The sequence below is a fragment of the Podarcis cretensis genome (assembly GCF_951804945.1).
Source record: "Podarcis cretensis genome assembly, chromosome: 11".
NCBI lineage: Eukaryota > Metazoa > Chordata > Lepidosauria > Squamata > Lacertidae > Podarcis > Podarcis cretensis.
This window is the reverse complement of record NC_137180.1, coordinates 65,367,342-65,388,291: the sequence shown is the minus strand read 5'-3', so window position 1 is coordinate 65,388,291 and position 20,950 is coordinate 65,367,342. Positions and strand designations below refer to the sequence as shown.

Genomic DNA, 20,950 nt, shown 5'->3' with positions numbered 1-20,950 from the left:
TTCTCCCATACACTGTTTCTGGCAGCCAAATCCCAGCAATGTCTGGAAAATTCCAGTCCTATGGTGGCCCTAAACTAGAAGCATTCAGTATGGTAGACCCAAATCTGTGGAACTCCCTTACAGTTGAGGTCAGACAGCATCCCCCTTCACTGAACGCCTGGCACTAGCTCAGTACTTTTTTCAGCCCAGCGGGGCACTTTAACTGAAGCCAGGTTTGGCGGTTTTAACCAGTGTTTTTTTCCCTGGGGGTACGCAGAGGTACACATACCCCTAAACATTTTGTGAATCTTTGTACTTTTGTCCATTTATTTTCCCCGATTTGAACTGGAAAATGGTGATTTCCTTGAGTCAAAATGAGAGTATCCCAAAACATTTTTTTTTTAAAAAAAGAAAAAAAAACCACTGGTTTTAACTAACATGCTTAAAAGCAAAGCAAAACAAAAACGCCTCCATTTGTATCTTATTTCTTGAATTTATTTATTGAATTCCTATACTGCCCTTCATCCAAGGATCACAGGGCGGTTTACAATATGGGAGCACATGGACTCAGACTGAAGGTGTGAAATAAACCATATTTCTTAAAGCTACAACCGTCTCTGCTGCGTCTTCAGTTCTCCAAAGAAGCACAAACTCTGGGGGGGTCTGGAACCCCTGGGATCCTGCTACTGCTCCACAGAGTGAGGACGGCTCCCAACATCCATAACAATAAGATGCTTGGGGTGTTGTAAGAAAAAACTGCTCCTTTTTCCTTATGGGGTTTCCAAGAGCCTGTATAGAGTCCTTAAGTGGGTTCCCTATCGGTAGGAGAAAATAACAGAGGCCAACCAGAGAATATTGAGAAGCAAAGTGGCTAGTAAGCCTGATCTTTATTAACTGTTGCAACAGGGTCCCCCGCTCCCCCCTTGCAGGAAGGGAAGAGAGGAACCCAGAACACTGGTGTGCAAGCTCTTATACAGACTTTTGAAATTGCCTCCCCTGTAACTCAAGACCACCCCCCAAAACATCATACATACATTACTGAAGGAGGCGGTCTACAGCAGAAATTTGAGTGTGTTGCTTCTCACCTGTCTGCCATGATACCTGATAATGCCTTCCTTGATTGCATGTTCTGGGTAGCCTGGCCATTCCTTGGAGATGGTAAATACTTAGTTCCAGAATCTCTTACTCATATTGAGAATGTGCTCAGCTTAACAGATACTTGCCAGGCTGTATTTCCAGGGAGGTGTAAGCAGCCCCTACAGTCCAAAGACCATTGGAAAGCTTTTCCCTTTTCCTTCCTCCTTGCAGAGAAATAGTTGAGGTCCATTTGGGAGAGTCAGGACTGTTCTCCTGTACTATTTCAGGCATAGGGATGCGGGTGGTGCTGTGGGTTAAACCACAGAGCCTAGGACTTGCCAATCAGAAGGTCGGCGGTTCGAATCCCTGCGACGGGGTGAGCTCCTGTTGCTCGATCCCTGCTCCTGCCAACCTAGCAGTTCAAAAGCACCTCAAAGTGCAAGTAGGTAAAAAGGTACTGCTCCGGCAGGAAGGTAAACAGCGTTTCCGTGCACTGCTCTGGTTTGCCAGAAGCGGCTTAGTCATGCTGGCCACATGACCTGGAAGCTGTACGCTGGCTCCCTCGGCCAATAAAGCGAGATGAGCGCCGCAACCCCAGAGTCGGTCGCAACTGGACCTAATGGTCAGGGGTCCCTTTACCTTTACCTTTTTATGGTGTCCAGGGGGGACATGGGTGGTGCTGTGGATTAAACCACAGAGCCTAGGACTTGCCGATCAGAAGGTTGGCGGTTCGAATCCCCGCGACAGGGTGATCTCCCGTTGCTCGGTCCCTGCTCCTGCCAACCTAGCAGTTCGAAAGCATGTCAAAGTGCAAGTAGCTAAATAGGTACCGCTCCAGCGGGAAGGTAAACAGCATTTCCGTGCGCTGCTCTGGTTCACAAGAAGTGGCTTAGTCATGCTGGCCACATGACCCGGAAGCTGTACGCCAGCTCCCTCAGCCAATAAAGCGAGATGAGCGCCGCAACCCCAGAGTCGCCCGTGACTGGACCTAACGGTCAGTGGTCCCTTTACCTTTTTATCTTTACTATTTCAGACACGTGGTTTATATACTTATGTATGTGTTTGCCTTGTACATTTATGAACATTTATTTTATATATATAAGTCCTTAGAATTCCTATAATGGGGAAACAGAGAGCGCTCATATGATACTGAGAGAGAGCAGAACATCTGGTGAACAGCTTCCCAGTGAGAGAGGCCATGCCAGCTGCCTCTGCCTGATGTTGACCTTCCTTCCGCTGTCTCTTTGGGGTCACAGAACCACGGAATCCCAGCAGAGGATGGAGCAACTGACTCTGGAGGAGGCCATCTTGGGTTATCCTCTTCCCATCGGATTTGACGGTGCCGCAATTTGCCCCCACTCAGCCACTGCCGGAGGCTGTTGTGTGACCTCTTGCCTCTCTGAGAGGCTGTTACCCCTGAGCCAGCTCCCCACTGGCCACAGGTGTCCTCAGTTGAACTGGGAGGCAGCAGAAGCTTTGGCACAGCTGGACACAAGAGTCTGGATGGTCAGACTGAATGACTTGGAAGGCGGACTCTGTTGACACTTGAGGAGGGCCTCGTTTCCCTTCCCTGCTCCTGGAGCACTTCTTAATGAAGGCCTGTTTCACACCAGGAGGTGGGTGTGCTGGCTGCATCTGTTAAGATAGGGATGGGGAACCTGTGACCTTCCAGATGTGGTTGGATCACAACTGGTGGACACCCAATGAAGCTGAGCGTTGGGAGACTCAGCACAGCATTGTCCTATGGAACTCCCTCCCACTGGAGGCAGGGATGGCCACCAACTAGGATGGCTTGAAAAGAGGATTGGACAAATTCATGGAGGGCTCTTCTTAGGTTCTTAATCCCTGACAGATGGCCATCCAACCTCTGCTTAAAAACCTCCAGGGAAGGAAAGTCCACCACCTTCCATTGCTGAACAGCTCTTACAATTGGTTGTGTCCTTCCCTTCCCTGCCCATCACCATAAGGTTCCAGAGCAGTCAACAGCAATGTAGACATATATTAAAATCACCCAACGGGGAGAAGGATGTTCTTTCAGGAGCTCATCCTACTCTCGAGTAGGACACATGCCCAACTGGCATGTTCTCTCCCTCCTGGTCGATTGTTCAGGAGCTTCAAAAGCTTTCTTCTGCCCGAACATCACAGCGACCGATGCCAACTGACACCAGCACACTTAGGGATCCGCAAAGTGTTCACAGTTTGCGTAACAGACCTCAGCAACTCAGCATTTTGGCTAATCTACTTTATTTACATATAAACACACACGGAGCACTGCAACATGACTCCCTCTCTCTCTAGCATCAGACAGCAAAGAGAGAGAACAAAGGACAATAGTCCCATTTCAGAGAACACAGTAACACAAACATCCCGTCTCCATCACTTCCCACTTTGTGGAGTTAAAACATACACCGTCATGTGAAAGACAACAATCCCATGACTGCCATCACGGAGCAGGAATTCTAACAGATAGGGGCAGCTGAACTCTAAAGAGATGGGTGCAATCTCCTAGTGGAGATGTCTACCCCATTAGGCTGGTGTTCCACTGCATGGGAAAGGGAGGGCAGGGCAAGACGGGGGATATTCCCACTATCTGGGTGCAGCTGACCCAAGTATTTGGTGTCCTCAGGAGCTTCTGCTGTGGCCATGGAGTCTCTGTTGACTGAGATGTACAGCCTCAATTCCCCCAAAGCCCCCACTGCCCAGTCCATGTCAGAGAGGAGAGACATAGTGTCTGGGCTGGGCTGGGAGAGAAGAGACAACTGCAAAGCCAAGAGGGGAGACCACGCCTACCAGGTCAGTAGACCTACGCTGGTTGCAAGTTCAAGGTGTCAGTGTTAGTATAGGTAAAAGGTAAGGTAAGGTAAAGGACCCCTGGACGGTTAAGTCCAGTCAAAGGCGACTATGGGGTTGCAGTGCTCATCTTGCTTTCAGGCCAAGGGAGCCGGTGTTTGTCCACAGACAGCTTTCCGGGTCATGTGGCCAGCAGGACTAAACTGCTTCTGGCGCAACAGAACACCGTGACAGAAACCAGAGTGCACGGAAATGCCATTTACCTTCCCGCCACAGTGGTACCTATTTATCTACTTGCACTTTGACGTGCTTTTGAACTGTTAGGTTGGCAGGAGCTGGGCCAGAGCAACAGGAGCTCACCCCGTCATGGGGATTCGAACTGCCAACCTTCTGATTGGCAAGCCCAAGAGGCTCAGTGGTTTAGACCACATCACCACCCGCATCCCTACACTGGTGGAGGAAGAAGGGAGCAGGGGGAGCGTACCACCCCCGGTTGCGTGATCCTGGAGGGGTGCCATCACGGCTGCCCCCCTGCCCACCCTGGACGCCATGCCCCTGCAGGTGACGGGCCATGCCCCCCAGGACGTGTGCCAACCAGGCCCCTGCCTGCTCTCCACCTCCCAGTGCCAGAGCATGAAACTCCGCCACTGTGTCTCTATAGTGTTAGTATATACAGTGGTACCTCTGGTTAAGAACTTAATTCATTCCAAGGAGTGTGGTGGAGTCTCCTTCTTTGGAGGTCTTTAAGCAGAGGCTTGACAACCATATGTCAGGAGTGCTCTGATGGTGTTTCCTGCTTGGCAGGGGGTTGGACTCGATGGCCCTTGTGGTCTCTTCCAACTCTAGGATTCTATGATTCTAGATCCATTCTTAACCTGAAACTGTTCTTAACCTGAAGCACCACTTTAGCTAATGGGGCCTCCTGCTGCTGCCGCGCCGCCGGAGCATGATTTCTGTTCTCATCCTGAAGCAAAGTTCTTAACCCAGGGTACTATTTCTGGGTTAGCGGAGTCTGTAACCTGAAGCATCTGTAACCCGAGGTACCACTGTAAAGCCCTGAGCAACTTGGGACCAGTTTGCCTATGAAATTGCCTTGCCCCAAGCGTGCCCCCTCAACTGCTGCAATCGCCAGAATTGGCACTACTGCAGATGCCGCTCAATAGCCATTTTAGTGTGGCATCTCCCACACTTTTGAACTCCCCGTTGATACCAGGCAGGCGACTTCGCTGCTCCCTAAAAACAGAGGGCGCTGTCTGGATGAACCTCTGTTCTTTCCGCATCTGCCCCCAGAAAAAGCAGCAGCAGCAGCAGCAGCAGCTGGAAGCCGGAGCGCGTGAGGATCCGTTGGTGCAAGGAGCAGAATATGTGGAGCAGGTAGGGCCAAGGACGGGAAAGCCTTGCGGACTTTGTGCCCTCCAACCACCCAAACACACACACAGCCTTACAAGGGTCCCAGCCTTCTCCATCGTTTGATCCACAGAGCAGCCAGGAGGTGAAGAGGCCTCTGCAGCAGGAAGCGGAAGGGGAGAAGTGTCGCCTTCAGGCAAGTGGGCAATTCTGAAGCCAGGTAAAGGATGTCTGGAGGTGGCGGTGGTGGAGGAGGGAACAGCTGAACCACAAGAACACAGGGAGAGCCTTCTGGATCAGGCCAGTGGCCCATCACACGGGGACCAACCACAAGCCTCAATGGGAATCCAGCAAGCACTCAAACCCTCTCCTGGCCTGTGGTTTCTAGCAGCTGGTATTGATGGTACGGACAGTGGATGCCTCCACAGTCAGAGGCAGAAATGCTTCTGAACGGGGGGTAGACTCAGGCACATTTTTTTGAGGGACACAACCAGGTTCCCCCGTGGCAGGTGGTGTAAACAAAACCTGCCCTTTTCCCTTATGGGATATCTAAGAGCCCGTACTGAGTCCTTACGTAGGTTCCTTATTGGTAGGAGAAAATAACAGAGGCCAACCAGAGAATATTGAGAAGCAAAGCAGCTAGTAAGCCTGATCTTTATTGATCTGTTGCAACAGGGTCCCCCACTCACCACACACAGGAGGGAAGAGGAACCCCGAACAAAGGTGTGCCTGCCCTTATAGAGACATTTTAAATTCCCTGCCTGGAGTCCAAGACCACCCCCAGAAACATCATACCTACATCCCAGAAAGGGCGGTCTACAGCAGAAATCTGAGTGCGTTGTCTACCTTCTGTCTGCCAGGTTACCTGTTTAATGGTCACTTGATTGGATTGCCTGGGGAGCCTGGCCAGTCTTTTGTAATGATAAATACTTAATTCCTGAGCCAGGTCAGGCTCACACCCATTTCATATCTTAAATGTGCCCTTAAGACAGGATTTGTGAAGGAAAAGACAATGGGGAGGCTTTTCCATTTTCCTTTGACCTTGCAGAGAAAACATTTGGTCAGTTTGGGAATAAAAATGGTTTCAGGTCTGTCTTCCTGTGCTGATCTATGTACGTGCTTGGTTGGTACACTTATGAATATTTAACATATATCTAAGACCTCAAAATTCCTATCCCACAGGCTCCCTCATCAAGGGAAGCCGAGCCCGGGCCCAGCCTTCAGGTCTGGGGCGACAGTGGCTCCTTCTCCTTACGGCCACCCCTGGGCTATCAATCAATCAAAACTTTATTAGCAAAGCCAACAGGCCACAGCTAGACAAGAATTAAAAATAAAAATAAAAATAAGAATAAAAAGGAGAAAAGAACAAGCAAAAGGGGGTCCGTCAGATGAACAAGTCTGTCACTCAGATGGTGGCCCTCAATTTCACAACTCTCTCGATGTACCTCGCGACCTTCTCTGTTATCTGACTATCCGTATCAGATAAGAGAAAATACAGTGTAATGTCTGGTGAACGGCCGGGGTTGGAGAGAATAAGTGGAGTAATAATCTCATTCCTTAGGTCTTTGTAAATAGGGCAGGATAGAAGGACATGGGACACTGTTTCCGTGTTACCATCTCCACATGGGCAGAGTCGTTTTTCAAATGGAGTCTTTTGGTAACGACCTTCGAGTACGGCAGAAGGAAGAGCATCCCATCTAGCCAATGTAAAGGCACGTCTGTATTTTGGGATGGTTAATTTAGACAAATATGAAGCTGGGGAGTCAAAATGAGAAGGGGGAAAGCAGGTATACCATGGGCACAGTTTCTTTAAGATGGTCAGGTTGTTTTGCCGTTCAATGTCTTTCAGGCGCTGGCCAATTAGACTCTTTGCTTTAATGAGGCCCATTGCTAGTAGGGACTGTGAATGCAAACCGCATGTAAGGAGTTTTTGATGCACAGTTTTGAACCACTTGCTTTTGTGAGAGTCTTGCATTACTAGAGGCAGTAGACCAGGTGGGTTTAGATTAAGACGAAGCCAGTAGTTGAATGTTCTTTGCCAAGTCTGAGTTTCTACAGATGGAAGGCAGGCCTCGAGTCGTAATGCTGCGTTTGGAACACAGGGGGGGACGCCGAATATCTGCCTTAGAAATTTAGACTGAACAGTTTCAAGACTGGAGCAGTGGTTCCCCGTCCAGATTTGTGCCCCATACAGTAACTGCGCCAAAGGTTTTGCTTGAAAAACTTCAAGGGCTGCTGGAATGTATCTGCCCCCCTTTGTGTAAAAGAAGCGGGACAGCATCTTAATACTTTGAGCTGCTTTTTCTTTGGCACATTTTTGATGGACATCCCAGGACCCGGTCGACTGGAACACGATACCCAGATATTTGAAGGCTTTAACCTGTTCAATTGTCTGGTTATCCATCCTCCAGCTGTACTGTCTGTGTTTCCTTGCAAAAACCATAATTTTGGTTTTCTGATAGTTTATTGCCAGTTGCTCTCTCCTACAGTATGCTGAAAATTCACCTATGAGCCTATTTAAGCCTATTCTTGTTCGAGATAGGAGTATCGCATCATCAGCATACAAAAGTACTGATATTGATTTGTCAGCCAGTTTGGGGGCGTGGAAGTCCGGAGATAACAAACAGTTAACCATATCATTGATGTAAAAGTTAAATAGAACTGGGGCCAGGATGCAACCTTGCTTGACCCCCTTGCTGACAGGAACTGGTCCTATAAGATGGCCATTTAACGAAGTTCTTACATGCAGCACCGTGTCTTTATATAGACAGCTGATCAGGAATAATAGTCTTTTGTCTATACTTGATGTGCTCAATTTATCCCAGAGTCTTGCACGTGGAATTGAATCGAAGGCAGCCTTTAAATCGATAAAGGCTGCATATAGCACCCCGCGGGATTTTTTGGCATATTTATCAATTAAATAGGCTAGGGTGAAGCAGTGGTCTATGGTGGATCTGCCTTGCCTGAAACCCGCTTGCTCTTCCGCTAGAATAGCTTCAGTTTCCAGCCAGCTAGTTAGCTTAATATAAAGATGTTTGGCATATAGCTTGCTGGGTATAGGCAGAAGGCTGATTGGTCTATAGCTCGCCGGGTCTGGCGTAGGTCCTTTTTTATAGATTGGAATAACTATTGCCTCAGTCCAACCATCTGGAAGTAAACCCGTTGAGTCGATCCAAGAAAATAGAGACGCCAGCAGGGGGGCCCACCAGCCAATGTTGGACTTCAGAAGTTCGGCAGGGATGTAATCAATCCCTGGGGCCTTGTTGTTCTTTAATTGTGCGATTAAGTTCTCAACTTGCCGGATGTGAGGGCGATCTGGCTGCGACATCTGTCACCCACCCCTGGGCTAGCCAAAAGGGAAGGGGAGGCCACTTGGCTGCAGCTCCCCTTCTGCACCAAACCTGCCCCCAGGGGCAGAAGCAGTAGAAAGGGGGACAGGCAGAGCGGTGAAAGGGGGACAGGCAGAGCCCCTCTCCTCTGGTGGGCTCCGGTGCATGAGGGTGCCCCATGGCATGCCCCCCCCCATGGGCATGCACAGAGCCCTGCAAGCGAACCCACCCTGCACAGCAATAGGAGATGTTCTGCCCCTGTTTCTGAATACCAGTTGCTGGAACCAACAGGAGGGGAGAGTGTTGCTCTTATGCTTGGTCTCCCATAATGGCAGCTGTTTAGCCACTGTGAGAACAGGATTCTGGTCTAGATGGGCTATTGGCTTGATCCTGCAGGCTCTTCTCGCGTTCTTATTGTGGGATTGTTGGCAATGCAATGTAGCTACGCAGCTCGGCTGATGACGATGCCTGAGATGCTGTGTGCATTCGTGTGTGTGTGTGTGTGTGTGGTGGGGGTCAATACAGCAACGCTGACTCTCTTTCCTGCAGGGCGGAGACCTCATTCGGCAAGAGGAAGGGCTGGAGTCTCATGGCTGGAGGCTGGACTGGGAGTCAGAGTCGGTCCACGAAGAGTGAGTGCAGAAGCATTTCCAGGGTCCAACAGCAGCAGCCTCCGTTCTGGCCTGGCCAAGCCAAGCCTCCCCTTTGGAGCAGCTTGACCTGCCTTAAGGGTGTCAGCTGCATCTGGAAGGTGCAAGGAGACCTGTAGCTTAGCAACAAGCATCTCTCTCTGCCCCCCTCCCCCCTCCATCCTTGGCCTGCCATTCCAACTCCAGGGGCACACAGTTTCCAGGTCTGATCTTCACCTGGGCCAAACACTTCTTCTCCGAGGTGGGGGCCTCTCTGCTCAGCGGCCTGGATCTCCCCTCCCTCCCTTTTCTGTCTTGCAGGATTTATTGGGGCTGCTTCTACTTCTTCCCTTGGCTCAGGATGTGCAGGAGAGACAAAAGGGTGCAGCCGTGACAAGGTATGTCGGTGCAGCAGAGATAGGATGTGTGGTCAGCCAAAGCAGGTGGAGGCGGTCAGCAACTGGTCAGTCGCCTTCCAGGGTTTTGGTCTATCTGGAAATAATGTCACTGGTGATCAAACCTGAGGCTTATGTATGCAAAGTCGATGCTCTGGCCCCCCACCCCACAAAAAGAGGTCTTGGTGGGATGATAGAAACTGCACCTAAAGTCCGTCTGAGTGTCTCTTCAGTAGCAGAAAGGCAGCTTCACAACATTCGCTAAGAAATTACCATATCTCTGGAAGTAGCAGAAAACCACTGTACGAATAGAAATTTAAAACACGTGTACAGTTCTGGTAATGCCATACTGTGATACCTCGTGCAGATATTTGATTTTTAAAAAAGGATTAGTAGAACTACTGAAAGGGACACGGGTGGCACTGTGAGTTAAACCACAGAGACTAGGACTTGCCGATCGGAAGGTTGGCGGTTTGAATCCCTGCGACGGGGTGAGCTCCCGTTGCTGGGTCCCTGCTCCTGCCAACCTAGCAGTTCGAAAGCACGTCCAAGTGCAAGTAGATCAATAGGTACCACTCCAGCGGGAAGGTAAACGGCGTTTCTGTGTGCTGCTCTGGTTTGCCATAAGCGGCTTAGTCATGCTGGCTACACGACCCAGAAGCTGTACACCGGCTCCCTCGGCCAATAAAGTGAGATGAGCGCCACAACCCCAGAGTTGTCCGCGACTGGACCTAATGGTCGGAGTCCCTTTACCTTTAGAACTACTGATGGTACCTTTCCCTTAATACAGGGGTCAGCAAACTTTTTCAGCAGGGGGCCAGTCCACTGTCCCTCAGACCTTGTGGGGGGCCAGACTATATATTTTTTTTGGGGGGGGGAATGAATGAATTCCTATGCCCCACAAATAACCCAGAGATGCATTTTAAATAAAAGCACACATTCTACTCATGTAAAAACACGCTGATTACTGGGCGGTCTGCAGGCCGGATTTAGAAGGCGATTGGGCTGGATCCAGCCCCCGGGCCTTAGTTTGCCTACCCATGCATTAAAAGTTCAACTAAGGGCTTGTCTCCACTTCCACTTTCCTGGCCACTTTCCCCTGGGAAGAGCCCTAAATTGCCTTCCTTGTGAAGATCCCCTTAAGGAGGTTTTTAGCTTTAACTCAGAAGAAGGAAGATGAGCTCTGCTCTCCCCTTTTGGAGCTCTGCTCTCTCGTTTGGAAGGGGAGCTCAAATTCCGCCAGGCGTGGTTTGACTCATGAGCATGGAGTCAATTCCAGTGTCATCCATCATGTTTAGTGTTGCTTTTGCAAGAGCACCGAGTTCATGAGCATGCATGAAACTGTGTTACTCTGCAACCTGAGATCCTTTTAACTGGATATGCCATGGGGGAGCCTTTGCATGCCAACGCATGTTCCGTGCCACCAAACTCTGGGCCTCCTCCTCTGATTTTGGCTTCCAGAAGCTTTGTTTCGGAAACCCGAGAGGGAGCGAAACAAGCCGGCGCAAAGGCGAGGCAAGGGGTTACAATTTCACAGTGCGGGGGGGGGGGCAAGATCAGCTGTGAAATTGAATCTCCTCCCAGTAGCAGAAGTGCCTAGACAGATCGCCCAGCCCCAGAGCCATGGCTGCTCCTGTCTGCACCTGGAAAGACCAGAGGGCACGAACTTTACGGGAAAAGGCCGTAGCTTAGAGGTAGAGCACCTCCTTTGCATGCAGAAGTTTCCAGGTTCAATCCTGCCATCTCCAAGCGGAGTCAGGTAAAACTCCCCACCCACTGGAAGAGTCAGGATAAAATAAAGTATTTCTTCATGCCAGGGGTGTAAAACTCTTTGCCAGGCTGATGCTCACACACTGGTCAGGGGCAGGGCATGGGTGTGTGTGTGTGTGTGTGTGTGTGTGTGTGTGAAGAGCGTCCTCTGCAGTCACCCAGCCCTTGCCACTGATGGCCAGCAGGGCATGATCTCTGCAGAGGTGCCTGGTTTGTGCCTGCCAAGAGTCTGGCCCCCCACACTAAGCCACTGCTTCATGCAGAGCATCATTAGACAGTGGAACTCCCTCCCACAAGAGGAAGGGATGGCCACAAAGCTGGATGGCTTTAAAAGAAGATGGGACAAATTCTTGGAGGAGGAAAAGGCTACTGATGGCTTCTAGCCAGGATGGCCGTACTCTGCCTCTACAGTTGGAGGCAGCAATGGTTCTGAATCCCAGTTGCTGGAAACTATGTGAGAAGAGGGCTGCATCAATAGGAGTATAGCATCTAGATCAAGGGAAGTAATAGTGCCACTGTATTCTGCTCTGGTCAGACCTCACCTGGAGTACTGTGTCCAGTTCTGGGCACCACAGTTCAAGAAGGACACGGACAAACTGGAACGTGTCCAGAGGAGGGCAACCAAAATGGTCAAAGGCCTGGAAACGATGCCTTATGAGGAACAGCTAAGGGAGCTGGGCATGTTTAGCCTGGGGAAGAGGAGGTTAAGGGGTGATATGATAGCCATGTTCCAATATATAAAAGGATGTCACATAGAGGAGGGAGAAAGGTTGTTTTCTGCTGCTCCAGAGAAGCGGACACGGAGCAATGGCTCCAAACTACAAGAAAGAAGATTCCACCTAAACATTAGGAAGAACTTCCTGACAGTAAGAGCTGTTTGACAGTGGAATTTGCTGCCAAGGAGTGTGGTGGAGTCTCCTTCTTTGGAGGTCTTTAAGCAGAGGCTTGACAACCATATGTCAGGAGTGCTCTGATGGTGTTTCCTGCTTGGCAGGGGGTTGGACTCGATGGCCCTTGTGGTCTCTTCCAACTCTATGATTTTATGATTCTATGATTCTAAGAGATTGCCCTTGTGCTTGAATCCTGCTTGGTTTCCCAGAAGAGGCATCTGGTCAGCCGCTGGGAGAGCAGGATGCTGGATTAGTTCTTACAAAACCATGGAGCACCTCTGCCAGCCAGTGTAGGCAATACTGAGCTAGATGGAGGAGATTCCGTATAAGGCAGCTTCCTCTCCTCCTCTGTTTGTGAGTCTCCCCACAACTGCCTTCCAGAGCCAGCTCCAAGACAGACACCAGCAAGGAGAGACCCCAGCCAGGCTGGACGCAAAGGGGGCTGGGAATGGCTCTGGTGTCAGTTGTCGTCCAAAGCAGCTGGAGGGCACCTGGTTGGATGGGGAAGCCTGCTCTGGGGTGTGGGGCTCATGCATGAGGGGCGAAAGATGGCTCTGCGCTCCTCTCAGCTTTCTTGCCTTTTCCTCCCTCCAGTTGACCCCAGGCAGAGGGCGCTTCCTGTGATGTTTTCCCTGCTGCCAGGACCCTGGTCTCACCCCATCACTACCTCCCCCCAAATACGCCCCCTATCTTTAGCCAGATCCCGAAGGATGCAACACAAGCCTCTATTTGCCCTGCCCAGCGCTGGCCGCCCAGATATATGCCGGTTGCTATTCTTTGGAAGGACTGAAATCTGCAACACCCTGGAAATTAAAAGCTTCTTCCTGAAACTTCCTGCTCCAGCTGCCAAATTTCTTTTTTGCCCAGGATGGGCTGTTTGCATCTTCTGCCACCAGAGGGTGCTGGTTCCCCAAGGGAAGAATTCCTTTGGAGCAGAAACCCAGTTATTACAAGACATTTCAGCACAAATATACCGTATTGGCTCGAATATAAGCTGCACCTTTTTTTCTTCCAAATTCCGATCGTGAAAATTTGAAGTGCGGCTTATATTTGGGCCAATACAGTACATTGGGGTGTGTGTGAGGGGAATTAAAAGCAGCCCTGCATCTGCATGGAGGTGCAATCTCAGTGCTCCCCACAAAATCCTTTCATAGAATTGTAGAGTTGGAGGCTTTTAAGCAGAGGTTGGATGGCCATCTGTCAGGGGTGCTTTAGCTGAGATTTCTGCATTGAAGGGGGGTGGATTAGATGAACCTCGGGGTCCCTTCCAATAATAATAATAATAATAATAATAATAATAATAATAATAATAATTTATTTATACCCCGCCCATCTGGCTGGGCTTCCCCAGCCACTCTGGGCGGCTTCCAACAAAATATTAAAATACCGTAATGCATCAAACATTAAAAGCTTCCCTAAACAGGGCTGCATTCAGATGTCTTCTAAAAGTCTGGTAGTTGTTGTTCTCTGACATCTGGTGGGAGGGCGTTCTACAGGGCAGGCGCCACTACCAAGAAGGCCTTCTGCCTGGTTCCCTGCAACTTGGCTTCTCGCAGTGAGGGAACCGCCAGAAGGCCCTCAGATCTGGACCTCAGTGTCCGGGCAGAACGATGGGGATGGAGACACTCCTTCAGGTATACTGGGCTGAGGCCGCCTACAATTCTATGATTCTAAGTCTTTGCAGGGGGGTTGATAGCTTAGGCAGGAAAACAGTGCAGCACGAAAACAGGGAGGCTCCATCATCTCGGATTCTAGAAGCTGTTTGTTCCTGAGGTCCACATCTCTGGCTGTGTGGCCCAGAAGGTAGATGTCTTGTCCTAAGATGATGACGAGCTGCTTGCCTGTTCTCCGCCTTCCCAAGCCCCCCACCTTTCCAAAAGGGTCGTACCTGCTCACCATGTGAAGGGTTCCAGTCTGGGATGTGTGTGGCCTTGACTCGCCTTTGGCAACGCAGAGCGGCACTGAATTGTTTGTAGGGGATTGCCCCCCCCTTTTTTGTCCAGAAAGCCCCAGAAGTAACAAAAAGCTCACTTTCCTTCATTTTTTATTTATACACGAGTGTGACAAGCCCACAGCTGTTACACAGTCCGGCATTAGCTTATTGCAACCAGGTTTGCGGGGCACCAAATGCCACCCGAAACGAGAGCACCCAAGGGAGCCAGCTCAGAGGAGCCCATGGCAAGAATCGATGGAGAGGGGAATGAATAACTTTGCCTGTCCTTGCTTGGTCGGGGTCAATTTCTTTGGAAGAGCAGAGAAGACTGTGGGGCAGCGGCAGCAGCAGCAGGAGGAGAAGGCGGCAACTTATTTTGGAACTGGGCATAGCTGTCAACGTTTCCCTTTTCTTGCGAGGAATCCTATTCGGAATAAGGGAATTTCCCTTTAAAAAAGGGAAACGTTGACAGCTATGGAACTGGGATCTTTGTGGGTGCCAGGAGGGGAGAGAGCAGAGGGCAACTTGGAGGCAGGGGTGGGGGCGGCATGGAGGGCCAGCTGGTCTCCCCCCACTCTGGCAAGCCCCACACATATACAACATCTATTGCCAATCAGGAATCTCATTGACTCACACACAGAATCTCAGATCTCTCTAAAACAGTCTGAAAAACAAATTGCAAACCAAAGTAACATACACACACCCTGCACCAAGGAAAGCCAAGAATTTGCAAGCTGAATAAATCATGCACTTTTTGTAGAATTGTGTGCTTTGTAGGTTTTGCCCCCCCCCCCAATTTTGCATAGCTTGATGCTTTGCATTATTTATTGTTCCTTTTTCCCTGGTTTATTTATTCAGCAGCTTGCTGGGAGTGGGCTCAGACTGCTGAAGCCCTAACAGACCCCGCTCAGGATCCTCTTAGCTTCCAGGAGCTCCCCAAACAAGGCCCCTCAGTTTCAGTCTCGTTTCCGCAATCATGAGGGACAGAGGCATGGCATTCTCTTTAAAGCGGAAGTGGGAATGCTGCATTCTGCACCGAATATAAAATTCCCCGTGAACACACACACGTGCACGCATGCACACAGCACCAAAGGACCCTTCTGCACAATCGCCTAAAAGGAGTGCTATGCCAGCCTGTGGATGCCACCCTTCACCCAAAATGCATGAGAGCCCTGCCAGGCTGCAGGGTAGCTGTACTGAAACCCCTTCACATTTACCCCCCGACCCTTTTTAAAATGCTGCATAGATGGTCAGTCCTGTAGAGGAGTCGGTAACAGTGGATCTGAAATTTCTCATAAGGCATTTCTCCTAAGAAAAATCCAGTGCCTACTCTAGAGAAAGAGGCCCCTTTGCAGAATTTATTCCAAATACTTCCCCATCATTTCATTGGGGGGGGGGGGCAGCCACTATCCCCAAGATGCCCTATAACAGGGGTCAGCAAAGTTTTCCAGCAGGGGGCCGGTCCACTGTCTCTCAGACCTTGTGGGGGGCCGGAGTATATTTTGGAAGGAAAAAAATATGAACAAATTCCTATGCCCCACAAATAACTCATAGAGATGCATTTTCAATAAAAAGGACACATTCTACTCATGTAAAAATAGGCTGATTCCCGGACCGTCTGCGGGCCGGATTTAGAATATGATTGGGCCGGATCTGGCCCCCGGGCCTTAGGTTGCCTACCCATGCCCTATAATGTCCTGGAAGGTGGCAGCAGGCAGTCCAACGACAGCAAAATGGGCTTGAAAGACTGGGTCAGACCTTGTGGTCTTGCGCGAGCTAATGGACACCTGTGCTGGAGAAAGGATGGGAGAATTTCTCCACCCCCTGGAAATGAGGAAAAATGAAGTTGACATTCTCCCATTTCACTGCTGTTGATGACCTCCTCTGTTGCAGAGCTGGAAGGCACCCTGGGGTCATCTGCAATGACCCAACCGCCTGCAATGCAGAAATCACAGTGATTGAAGGCATTTAAAGAGATGTCTCCAAATACCTGTTCCTGGGGAGCAAGAGCAGGGAGAGGTGCTGTTGTGCACCTGCTGGGGGGGTGTTCCCATTTGGGTCCCCTGGTTGGCCACAGAACAGGAGGCCAGGCTAGATGGAGACCCCTTGGTCTGATCCAGTACAGGAGCTGGGCTCTTCTCATGTCCTTGAGAGGCCACCTGTGCAGCACTCCAGAGCGAGAGTGCAGAGCCCCCAGACAAAATGAAAATCTTTTCTATGGAGCGAAGGCAAGGGGAGTGTACACAGACTGAGCGCAACACACGCGCATCGGTGCCCAAACTCTCCATCTCCCCTCTTTCCACCATAAACTCACAAGGTCCCCTCTGTGAAGAAGGCACACCTGACCTCTCCGACTCCCTTTTCCTGGCCAGTTCGGACACGCACAAAATTCTCCCTGCAATGACCTGCCAGGGAACTGATGTGTTAGTAATTGTTGCTTGAGTTGTCAACCAATCTGTAAGCCAGTCCCACAATTCACAAGAACACAGGTAGAGCCTGATGGATCTGGCCAATTGCCCATCTAGTCCAGCCTCCTGCTCTCACAGTGGCCAACCACTGTCTCCTGTGGCAGTGAGTTCCACAGTTTAAATCTGCACTGCATGAAGAACGTTATCTGTCCCAAAACTCTCAACATTCAGTGTCAGTTGTAGTTGTTAAGAGCAGGGGGGAGAAACTTTCTCTCTCTCCAATTTATCCAGGCTGGGCATTGTTTTGCAAACATCTATCATGTCACCTCTAACCCCAAACTTTCCTTGAAGCTAAGTTGCTGCTGCGTGAGAGGAGCAACAAACTACAGAGGCATCTGCAGTCCTTTCTGAGGCACGGAGCCCTTTCTCCCCTCCGCCTCAAAACAAGGAGGTTCCAGGTAGCCTTTCCTCCAGCTGGCAGGGAGCATCGCTTTGACCCCTGTGCTGTGGTCCAGCCATGCCAGCATCCTGGCAGGAGAAAGTGTTCCTGGCTATTTTTAGCCTCCCCACCTCCTCTCCCCTCCTGTCATCTGGCGCCTGCCGCCGCCACCACTGCTTGCCTTCATCTCAGGAAGTTTCCATCGAGTTTGCTGCCTCTGGGGTTGGCAAAGGCCAGACACTCCACACCGCACGGCTGGCCCCACCTCATCCGCTTGCTGGCTCCGGGGTGGTGGGTTGGCACAGCCGAAACGTGTGCGAGCAATTGCTCAGAGGGGCCCGGAGGCAGTGGGAGCACAGAGGCAGGAAGCCTTGCCCAGACCCACACCTTAAACCCGTGAACCTGGGATTTGTGGGAGACAGTGCAGACTAATTGCACACACACACACACATTCCAGTGCAGAAGCACCCTGGGGAACTGCACATCGCCACACTCCCTAAACACAACAGGCAATTTGTTTCCCTCGTTCCGCAGAACCAGGCCACACACGCACAACCACAGAGCATAGGAAGGCCGTGAGTGGTGGCTGCATTTGAGGCCAGGATCCGCCTCAGTGAGCATCTTGTCTCCCTCCACAGCCAGCCGGGAATCCCACAACTAGAGTGTGACGGCCACAGCGCCTCCATCCCCAACACTTGTGTCCCAAGGTAGACTGCCTCTCATGCTGGAGGTTCTATTGAAGGTATCGTGGCCGACAGCCACCACTAGACCTCTCCTCTCCTCTGCTGGACTCCAATTCCTATCAGCCCCAGCCAGCCTAATTTTGATGGCTGGGACTGATGAGAGTTGCGGTCCAGGGATGCCTGGAGGCCAACCATCTCCACTAGTCTTGTGCTAAAGCGCATAGATGCCACCGCAGCTTGTGGCGAGATGCTTTGCAAGGAGACCTTTTTGTCTATCCTGAGTCTTTGTGGGAATGCACACCCAATGCCTGCATGCGGAAGAACACTTTGGCCACCTGGGGGGGGGCGCGTGGAAGTCACTGAGTTGCAGAGAGGAAAGTTTTCTGCTCTCCCCCTGCTGACTTGCAGGAGGGCCACCTGTCAGAGATACCGTATTTTTTGCTCCATAAGACACACTTCTTTCTTCCTAAAAAGTAAGGGGAAATGTCTGTGCGTCTTACGGAGCGAATGCGTGGTCCCTGGAGCCGAATTGCCCAGGGGCAAAAAGCAGATCATGCTTTTTTTTTTTTTTTTTTTTTTGACAGAGGGAAGTGGGTGTTGAAACAAAGATAAGGGACGCTAGCGATAAAGGAGGCTTCTTGGGAGGGGGGAGGTAAAGACAGCAAACTTGCAAAGGGGGTAACAGGAGGACTAAAGCAAAGAGGAGAGAAATTAGAAGAAAAGGAGGAGCAAAAAACTGCTCCAGCTAAGGAAAAGACACTAAGGCAAACAAGAGGGAAGGGAGTGTTGAAAGGAAACAGCTGATAGGTGGGATCAGGAGAGAGATAAGGGACAAGACTGCCTGGGAGGTGGGAGGTAAAAGCCCATGGATCCTCAGGATTTTTACATTGGGTCACCCCAAATTCACCATCAGATCACGCCTGTGGCCACAGCATGAACCACAAAAATCATACATCCACTGTTATGTTCAGAATATTTTTTTTCTTGTTTTCCTCCTCTAAAAACTAGGTGCGTCTTATGGTCAGGTGCGTCTTATGGAGCGAAAAATATGGCACTTTAGTTGTGGTCCCTGCATTTCAGAAGGTTGGACAAGGGAACCCTTGGGGGGGGGGTCCCGTCCAACTCGCCGATTCCTTCCATTGCTTGTATCTCCAAGAAACCCAACAGGAAATCTCTCCCCCCACCTCAGCTGCCTCCTGATCTCTATATCAATTGTGTGAAGAATGTATGCATCTCTCTCTGTGTGTAGGTGTGAACCCTCAAGAAGCACCCCCTTCTCCCAGAAGAGGTACGGGTGGCCACCAAATTGCAACACTTTGAAAGAGGCTTAGGGGAAGCCACCGGCAGACACAGCTTCCCTTGGCTACCAACAATAATGGCTCTGTTCTGCCGGCACAGTTCTCAGCCGCTGGGAACCACCGGTGGAGAGAGGGCAGTTGCCTTCCGGTCCTGCGGGGGGACGGACTTCCCATTTGGCCCCCTCGCCGGCCACTGTCAGAAGGGGAAGCTGGACTAGATGGGACCCTTTGAGCTGATCCCATTTGAAGGCTCTTCTGTCCTCCAAGTCCAAAGCACAGAGGGGTTAAGTGGGGGGGGGGGGTCTAGGGATTGGAAGTGGGCAGGCTGGCATGGCGGCGAGGGGGGAGAGAAAAAGGGCTACAAATCCCTTTCCCAGCCCCCTCCTTCTCCAGGGCCCGCACCTTCTGAAGTCCTAGCAGGTGTTTCCCACATGCTGATCTTTGTCACCAAGAGTGAGAAATATGCTTCCTTTTTCTTAACCCCCCAAAAAAACTAAGATTCCCAACTCATGCCCAACAAGGTATTCCCCAGCTTTTGTGTTACGATCACAGCTGAATCCGCACCCACAGCCCCGCACACAGGATCCCGTAAGGAGCTGCCTCTGAATGCCAGAGCGTGGAAGCCTTGCATTTCCAGCACGCTGACATTGTGCCCAACTCTTCTTTGGGTGCAATGCTCTAGCATTCTGCTTGCTTTGCCCCGAAGTTGAGCTGAACCGATACAAGCAGAGTCTGATGTCCTGCCAACTCTATATGCTGAATATTCATTGCAAGAGAATTCAGTTCCAGGTTTCAAACGCTGAGAGTAGCTGCATCTGTACAAGTTTACAGGCGTGCACACACACACAAACACACACACAGACACACAGACACACAGACACACAGACACACAGACACACACACACACACAGAGAGAGAGAGAGAGAGAGAGAGAGAGAGAGAGAGAGATGGCCACCCTCCTTCAGGGCTGGGGACCCTCCAAATGTTTCTGGCTTCCAGCTCCCATTATGCTAACTGGGGCTGCTGGGAGCAGTGACATATTGAAAACCCCCAATTCCACAGCTCTGCCATCCTTCTTCCTTGCCTTTGTGGTTCCTGGGGAGGCTTTTGCCATCGCCTCGCCCCCTGAGGTCTCCCCCTGGCTGATGCTCCCTTCCTGGAATGGGGTGCAGGATCCCACCCCCAGTCCATGCACTGCAGATGCCACACACACACACACCCCCCTGCCATGCCCTGCCTGGGCTCCAGGGAAGCAGGTTCCATAAGCGATGCTGCCTTTAGACTTGGGGCACCGTCGAGGGAAGGGCAGTGTACCCAAAATGTCCCCCTGTCCCAAGAGTCACACTCTGGCTCCTTGCGGGTGACGGGGGCAGCAGACTTGGGGGGTGGTCCTTTTGCCCCAAGCTGTGCTGGCGAACACCTACTGGCGCCCTCTGCCAGGCTTGGTGGGCAATGAAATCTCAACATGCTCCTCTTCCTTAGCTGTCCAGAGGCTGTCGGTCAGTCCCAAGACAGCATTCAGTCTGCATGTGGAAATGGGGAGAAGAGGAGGTCTTGAGGGGGCTGGTGCTCAGCCAGCAGGGGTGCCCCCCAGGGCGAATACACCACCCCAAAATGTCCTGTTGATGAGCTTCTTTCCCAAGTGAGTCCTTCCATGGTGGTGGTGGGGGGTCAGTAGAGGGGTATCCTCAGTGCCCCCCCAGTCAATATGTAGCTGCGACTGGCGAGGTCAGTGGCGTTGATGTCCCTCTTGTTGGCGTGGGGGGTCTGCTGCCAGTGGGGAGAGGGGAGAGGTCCTTGCTACAAGATCTGAGCTTCTGCAGGAGGGGAAAGAGAGAAGGAGGAGCAGTCATAGAATCGCCTGAGAAAAACATTCTTGCTTTGACAAGAGATGCCCAGGAAACTGGTGTGCATTTTTGTTTGTTTGAGGATTTTAGCTTTCTGTGTGTTTTAAACTATTGTTGCAGATTTTTCTCAGTGACA

The 20,950-nt window shown here is 50.9% G+C and overlaps 2 protein-coding genes across 7 annotated transcripts in view; one reads left to right on the top strand and one right to left on the bottom strand.

Moving 5' to 3' along the window:
* Nucleotides 1-2,306: 2,306 nt before the first annotated feature.
* LOC307226374 (uncharacterized protein) lies at nt 2,307-13,036 on the top strand. Of its 3 annotated transcripts, none has more exons than XM_079995163.1 (7): nt 2,307-2,672; nt 3,683-3,849; nt 5,146-5,220; nt 5,332-5,413; nt 9,072-9,154; nt 9,473-9,549; nt 12,801-13,036. In XM_079995163.1, exons 1-7 carry the CDS (start codon nt 2,648-2,650, stop codon nt 12,802-12,804), a joined length of 513 nt encoding a protein of 170 aa, XP_079851289.1. In that variant the 5' UTR covers nt 2,307-2,647; the 3' UTR covers nt 12,805-13,036. The 3 variants fall into 3 exon arrangements, with proteins under 3 accessions (XP_079851289.1, XP_079851288.1, XP_079851290.1); XM_079995162.1 differs by having other exon boundaries at nt 5,143-5,220; XM_079995164.1 differs by having other exon boundaries at nt 2,311-2,672; nt 5,149-5,220.
* A 1,201-nt stretch (nt 13,037-14,237) lies between these two features.
* The window catches only part of IL11RA (interleukin 11 receptor subunit alpha), a 155,651-nt gene continuing 148,938 nt past the window's right edge, over nt 14,238-20,950 (bottom strand). For all 4 annotated transcript variants that reach the window (XM_079995024.1, XM_079995023.1, XM_079995021.1 and 1 more), the window contains one exon: nt 14,238-20,784. In XM_079995024.1, coding sequence (XP_079851150.1) covers nt 20,768-20,784 — 17 coding nt within the window. In that variant the 3' untranslated portion in view covers nt 14,238-20,767. The remainder of the gene's footprint in view (nt 20,785-20,950) is intronic.

Excerpts from the sequence above, each read along its gene's own strand:
- LOC307226374 (XM_079995162.1), top strand. The coding sequence starts at position 2,648 with ATGAAGGCCTGTTTCACACCAGGAG. Across the intron at positions 2,673-3,682 it reads GGCCTGTTTCACACCAGGAG|GAGCTTCTGCTGTGGCCATG; the intron begins GTGGGTGTGCTG and ends TGGTGTCCTCAG. Across the intron at positions 5,414-9,071 it reads GTGGGCAATTCTGAAGCCAG|GGCGGAGACCTCATTCGGCA; the intron begins GTAAAGGATGTC and ends TCTTTCCTGCAG.